We start from the raw sequence: 7,500 nt of genomic DNA, 5'->3' as shown, positions 1-7,500 counted from the left end.
TACCATCTTAACAGCTTAAACCTACAATATATTCTTCTATATTTCCACAACTATTTTCTCTGGACATTTCTTCCTGAGATTCATATTGATCTCCTTACCTTCATAGATATCATAGAGAAAAATGGAGTAGAAATACTCGTTGTGAATTTGTTTGGACGAGAAGGCGAGGTAGAGAGTAGTATTTGCTCTGGTGACCTGAAGGGAGGCGGGCAGATCCGTAGGTGACCTCAGACCTGTGACGCAACGCTGCCCTTCGGTGCCACATGCCCCGCTGAAGTCTTGCTGTTGGTGGATGTTGCGATTTTAGGCCACATTATGGCTTGTATAATTTGGAGGACAAAATCCTTGTCCAAAATCAAGCAGTGAATAGATGGAGAAACGAATGGATGATAATAAAAGATTTAAATGGGAAAAAAAATGTAAAAGCTAATATGTAAAAGACATGTTCCCAGTGAAGAAAAGCATTAATAACAGAAAGGGCAAAAAACTTATTTGAAAAACAAGCTTCCAGTTTACACAGACAGCAAAATGACTTAGAATCAAAATAAATGTTTAAAAAATACAGAACAACACACCGATCCTGGCGTTGGTGGTGTTTTGGGAGTGGGCGTGGTCTGCGGAGGGATGGTGGGCGGAGCTTCGGCAAAGGAGAAGTTGGTGGGTAGGTACTGGAGAATTGCGTACTGCTGAAGGTGGCCACAGTCGTTCCCTCCCTGCACGCGCACCCAGAAGACAGCGCCGTCAGGAGATGGCTGTTGCTCCGCAGCGATCAGCACGTCGTATCTCTCTCCTGGGAGGGAGAGGGAGAAGAAAGGCGTTGAGTTGAGAATTATTTTTTTTCTTGCGTTCTTTTTTGGTGATGTGTGGAATGATGAGAAGACTAGACAGCAAAATTAGATTATGATTTATTTAATAGTGAAAGAGTAGTTCTTAGGAGGTAAGAAAGCCATATAGTAAAACCGTAATGTTTTCTTCCTGTAATTTAGAAATGAGAGGAAGAACAGGCTGGTTGAGCTGAACATAGAATTCTGATTAAGCAAGTTGATTAATTAAACAAGCTGATCTCTGCTTGATCTCCAATGAATTACCTGGATAGATGAGGAGCGAGGTGGTGTTCATGGGCGACACAAGGCTGCCATCTGCCGCGAGGAGAACGAAGTCGTGGCTGTCCACCGTCACAGTCACAGGGCAGTTGGTCACCGCAGCGTTGATGACCCGCATGCGGTAGCGGGTGTCTGGGGGAGGGGGAGGGTAGGGGAGAAGCGTTGATTGTGGGTGGGCGAGCCTTCGCTTGTTCTCATTCTTTCTGGGTCTTCCTGTACTCAGTCTCTCTCCCTCTCTCTCTCTATACAATGTGGAGGGTCATTAACTGACGGGACTGGTGACCTCACCTCACTCCCTGTTCGTACATTTCCCCCCAGCTGCCTCACTATTCCTTCCACACCACATGTTCGGGGGACACTCACTACTTATACCGAGGATGACACAGCTTATTCAGTTCATGCCCTGCGCCCGACGTGGTAAGGTCGGCCAAGTGGAGTTGTTGCGTCCTTTGGGGCAATACGAATGCACAACCTCCAAAGAACAACCACTCAACCGCTCAAATTCCATGTCTACAGAACCATGTGAGTACACGTTTTGGGCCTCTGTTTATTTCTTTTCCCTCCCTTCTTCTCCCAAAATGTGTTAAGCCATTGGTTTTGTTGGGTAAAAATGCTAAGTGACAGCAAATGGCATGTTCTCACACTATTCTTTTGACCTCAGATGGCATTACCGTGTGATCACAGTATGTGGTCAACAAACATGAATATCGTTTGTTAGTTAAGTAAATAATTAATGAATTTTTCTTGGTTATTAGAGATTCATATTGTGTTAACTGTAACGAATTTAATGCATTCATGATTTTATCTTTATCACAAATACCAATCATATCATTTATTTCTCCTCTCGTGTTTTTCCTTCTTGACCTGATCGCACTTTCTCTTTCTCCCTTCCGGTCGGTTGGGACATGGAAAGGTCAAGAGAGGACCGGTCCTTTTTCCCGAAATTTAGTTGTTTTGTTGACGTCTTGCGGTCTAACTGTAACACCATTACATTGCTCATTGGTGACACGTTCTATCGGCGCTAGAACGGAGCTTGTAACGCGATTTTATATAAATTTAAAATCATATCATAGTGCACAGGATTGCCCGATATAACCCGGAGTTGTGTAAATCGCCTAATAGATCTACGCTTCGATGTTTGATAGTAGGTACAGATAAACATAAGTTATTCGTTTGATCGGCAACTTACGAGTCGGTGTGACCCACAGTTACGTCCATTAATTGATGTAGGACTAGGGTTTAAGCTAGAATAATTATTCGCTTATTAATCACGCTCTTTCTCTCTCTCTCCCTCTTGAAGTCACTTGCATGTTTTGGGTAATTACCAAGCAATCGTGTGATTCGTGATAAGTTAGATACCCGTAGGGAGTGTCACGAGCGCCCATCACAGATACACAGAAAAGAACAGGTTATTTATAGATTTTCCTGGCTCAGTTCGCTTCAATGTACGGCATTTTGGGTATAGGATCCCCATGTCGATGAGGTTTAACATGCATAGCTAGACATGGCTATCTCGGCAGTTCAAATTTTCTAACCCCGAGAAGATTTGCTTACTAAAAAGCTTGCAAATATTTTTTCACGTCACCATTAATTAATGCATACATTCTGTCACATATCCTTAAATGTTGAATTCAGTGTGTTAGTTGAAATAATTTTATATAGCTAGCATTGCTAATTTATCTCAGTTTGTTATATTGAACGTTAATCTTCGTGTTTGTGATGCATTTTCTGTGTGAGGTAATTTTCACTCTCTTTCACTCTCGCTGTCAAAAATACAAAACAAAAAAAAACAAAAAAAAACGAAAATGAATAAAAAACGAACATTAAAAACTGTAAATTATATAAATAACCGGCTAGTGGTACTTAACACCCCCTCTTTTCTATTGCCTTTCTTTTTCTCTTACTATCTGGCCTTATGTGTATAACCTGGTTTACCGACGATAACCGACACGGCACCGAAGGAGGACCCTGCTGCAGAGAGGGTCACACAAGGGAAGGATGTCACTGAAAAATCGCCAGAAGCCTCCAGACCAGGATGTTCGTCAGAGCAGGTGTTAAGCTGCCCCATGATGTAGTGGACGGGCGCCGCCTGCCGGGACGCCCCTAGATCCAGTGAAGGACCAGGAACTCGCCAGCGCAGGTACCAGTCGCCCCAGGATGCTGTGGAAGGGCGCCGCCTACCTGGACGCTGCAGATCCAGTCAAACTCCAGGAGCTCGTCAGCACAGGTATCAGCCGCCCTGAGATGCCGAAGAGGACACCTCCTGCCTGGACGCCCGTAGATCCAAACAAAGATTATGAGGACGTGAGGATGAGCATGAAGCCGAGAAGGACCTGGATGAGATCTGTGAGGATGTGTGGACGAGGACGCCGCCGAGTTAGACCTGGCCGAGGATTACGAGGAAGTCTAGACAAATCCAAAGTCAAGGAGGACCTGTGCGAGACCTTCAAGGACGTGTGGACATCAAGGACAGACAGATTACACTGAGGACCAGGAAGAAGAGGACGACAGGGATGAGCAGCCACGAAAATGCACCAGGACAACGTACATGAGAACGAGATGACCAGCCAAGTTAAGTCACCCTTGAGGCAAACCTAAGGCGCCTCGAGGGCGAGGCATGAGTAGGTGGCCGAGCAATATACAATGTGGAGGGTCATTAACAGACAGAACTGGTGACCTCACCTTGCTCCCCCCATACCTCCAGCAGTTGTTCGTACATTTCTCCCCAGCTGCCTCACTATTCCTTTCACACCACGTGTTCGGGGGATGCTCACTACTTATACCGAGGATGACCTAGCTTAGTCAGTTCGTGCCCAGCGCCCGACATGGTAAGGTCGGGCCAGCCTTCGCCCTCAGGCGGTCGGCCTGACACGTGACCCCGCGCTCACCACTTTACCCATAGACATCGTCTCGTGTGTTCCCATACTGTGTTGTACTCTTATCAATAAAGAGTCAAGCCGTAATACGCCTGCTAGCCATTGTAATAGGGTTCTGATCCTGTTATACTCTCTCTATCTCTCTCTCTCTTTCTCACACACACACACACACACTATTTTATATTATATATTCATATATATATATATATATATATATATATATATATAATATATATATATATATATATATATATATATATATAAAATATATATATAATATATATGTATAAATCAACCAACCTGTTTATCTACCTATGTGTATATCCATGTATATATATCAGTCTATATATGTATATGCATGCATATATATATATATATATATATATATATATATATATATATATATATATATATATATATATATATAAATCCCTCTCCATTGCAACCATTTAATAGTCTGTCCTACCATTAGCCACAATGAATTTTGAGTATGGAACTCGAGCGACTTCATCCGCGTCGTGCTGGAATACAAGACAAATATCGTAAAACAACGTAACCACTTTTCACATCGTTAACTGTATATATAATATTCATAATATATATCAAAGTCCATATGATGTATCGCATTAAAGGTAAGACGATGATGAAAGAGGACTATGTATAGAGTCATAAGTTCCTTAAAACTGCATTCAAGGTCACGTATATAAAGTACCTTCTGGGGACCCCGGCCGTTGATCAGGATGGACTGGGGTTTGGCCTCCTGGTTGCTGTGCTGACGGAGGACATACTTAGACTGCGTCGAGGAGTGGAACCAGTCATTGATCTGGAAATCAAGCTCTTGTCTGATGTACTCTCTTTAATGTGCTGCACTGTTTTCTACTTTTTGTTCGTTTGTGATGTATGGTGCTTACAGCTGTCTGCTAAGAACATTTGTGAGCACTCTCCCCCACCCACCCACACACACACCCGTGTGTGTGTGTGTGTGTGTGTGTGTGTGTGTGTGTGTGTGTGTGTGTGTGTGTGTGTGTGTGTGTGTGTGTGTGTGTGTGTTCGTGCGCGTGCTTGTAGCTCTGAATTTATGTGCATTTCCTATTCTATCGTGCATGCATATGCATACGCATTTGTAACAGAGCTCATACCGTCATAATATGTTGTGCCAATTTCTGGTAAGGATCATTTTCATGTGACTGGTGCACAATGAGTGGGCCGAACACACCGTCGCCGCGTTCAAGACCTGCGAATACATATATATTTATTTAGACTGATATTTTATAGGTTTTGAGACAGAAACTGTTTACAACTGTAGAGACAAAATCAAGGCCCACGGACACTTTGAGTAGCAACAGGTATTTTCTAGATTTGTAGAAAATTGCAATATACACGATAACGGTTTCATTAATGCGTAAATTATGAAACTGATTCATAGATCGAGCCCAAAAACATTTTCCGTTTCCTCCTTCTCACCTGTCTGCGCGTGCCAGAAGTGAGTGCCGGGATTGGAAGCAATGAAGGAGTACCTGAACCCGGACGAGGGACCCACTGGGCACTGCGTGATGCCCGGAGTGCCGTCCATGAAGGGCGTCTTCTCGGCTCGGGGCACGGCGAAGGAGGGGCCCATCGTTAGACCGTGCCAGTGGAGAGTGACGGCTGTGGACGGCATGTCGTTCAGGACGTCCACGAGAACCTTGTCGCCGACGCACACCTGGAAGGGGATTGTGAACTCTTTGGTGAAGACCTTTGTCGCGTTGACAGTTTAAGATTATTGGCGACGCTTGGTGGTAGGGAACAGAGAGGGAAATGAAGGAATCATGGAGTATTTCTTGTCAAAGTAAGTATGCATTTTCAGAGATTACAACCTTTTTTCTCCTCACAGGCGTACAAGACTACATGCATTATTTCACTCAACCAACCGTTTTCGGTTACTTTTTTTTCAAATGAACGATTAAAAATTATCACGACACATTTCCAAAAACGACGTAGAGGAACTGAAAGCAGGATATCTCACCTGAATAGACGGTCCTGGAATGCCCTTGTTCACCGCCGTGACCATCCTGCGCGTCCCGTCCCCGGCCACACACTCGGGTCTGTCGCAGTCGGTGGCGTTGCTGGGACAGTTGTAGCACGCCCTAGTCGGGTCAAGTGGGGTCAGATGAAGTCAATCCGATTATTATTTTCTCGTACCTTATGTCATGTGTAATTCTTTAGTAAACATTTTGTTGTGCCTCTGATTATGTAAAATGGATTAAGTAATGATTTTAACTCCTAATATTTGTGCCTAACATTGCTTCACAATATAAGAGCTCGTTATCATAATGGTACTTATATGAAATGCTGCTACTCTTATTTTTTACTACAATTATTCATTTTGCTAGGATGACAGCGATCAGGGAGCACCAACTGAGTGTGTGAATGCCAGTTTTCGGAGTACGACTGTAAGCAATTGTACATTTTCTTCAATTGATCAGGTCAAAACTTACGAATAAAATAGCAAATGAAGCCCTGTCTTCGACATGCGATTATTTGTAACTTAGTACACCCTTGGAGCCACACACTGTATAATATAATTATCATGCATGCGTGACCCGTGAGTTTAGTGCTGAAGTGGTCCACGATGTTGAAGTTAGACCACCCTGATGTATCTCATTTCAGTGTATCCCTTATGCTTAACAAGAAATCACAGCAAAACTTGATTTATAAAGGTGAATCACGATAAGCAAATAACAGGAAAATACATCTGCTTGTTCGATAATACAGCAAATGAGTCAACAGTGAATCAGCAGACGAGAAATTTTGTCTTATTGCTGTCGAGCTAAATTACAAATTCATATAATATATATACTGTATTTATGTACATTGTGAGTTACCTAAAGCAAAGTAGGATGAGAGATCTTACCTAGATAAGGTCTGGTAGAGATGAACCTCAAATGTGAACTGGCAAATGCGAGTGTCGTTGGGCATGCAAGGTCGGTAACAGAATTCACCTGCATGAGAGAAAAAAAAATCATCCAAATACGGATGCGGTATTAAACATTGAGACGGGCAAGATCTACTTATATGTTGCTATGTCGCTATGTCTAAATATATATAGTTAGACAGGCACCCACATATATTCTGACCCCGTGTCCCAGAGCATAAATGCATATCATTATCCTATCTTAACGTAGATAAAGTGGCGCAACTGAAGACTTAGTCAAGACTTTTAGTTGGAGGGAACTGCGGAGAGGGAGAGGAGGATAAAGGAACTGTTTCCTATGGTTTAGTATCCTAAGGTTTCGCGTGTGAAGGATGAGGGTAAAGATATAATCATGCCACCTTTTTTTACGACTAATTTTCGTCTCTCGCTCTTTCTGCACCCTTTTCACTCACTCATTCTCATTCTAATTCTCTCTCTCTCTCTCTCTCTCTCTCTCTCTCTCTCTCTCTCTCTCTCTCTCTCTCTCTCTCTCTTATCACTCTATCCATAAAAAAGAAACAGATAGATCTATCAAGCCTTATCAGTAACACAAGTTGCGACTGAATGA

General features: G+C 43.0%; 1 protein-coding gene across 1 annotated transcript in view; it reads right to left on the bottom strand.

Moving 5' to 3' along the window:
• Positions 1-7,500, bottom strand: part of LOC119572342 — an 18,716-nt gene that overhangs the window by 1,631 nt on the left and 9,585 nt on the right. The window contains 9 exon segments of the mRNA XM_037919411.1: positions 99-282; positions 576-790; positions 1,089-1,235; positions 4,446-4,500; positions 4,692-4,802; positions 5,119-5,213; positions 5,444-5,681; positions 5,985-6,105; positions 6,873-6,960. Coding sequence (XP_037775339.1) covers positions 99-282; positions 576-790; positions 1,089-1,235; positions 4,446-4,500; positions 4,692-4,802; positions 5,119-5,213; positions 5,444-5,681; positions 5,985-6,105; positions 6,873-6,960 — 1,254 coding nt within the window.

Source organism: Penaeus monodon, chromosome 4 (genome assembly GCF_015228065.2).
Source record: "Penaeus monodon isolate SGIC_2016 chromosome 4, NSTDA_Pmon_1, whole genome shotgun sequence".
Lineage (NCBI taxonomy): Eukaryota > Metazoa > Arthropoda > Malacostraca > Decapoda > Penaeidae > Penaeus > Penaeus monodon.
This window is presented reverse-complemented; position numbering and strand designations above follow the sequence as displayed.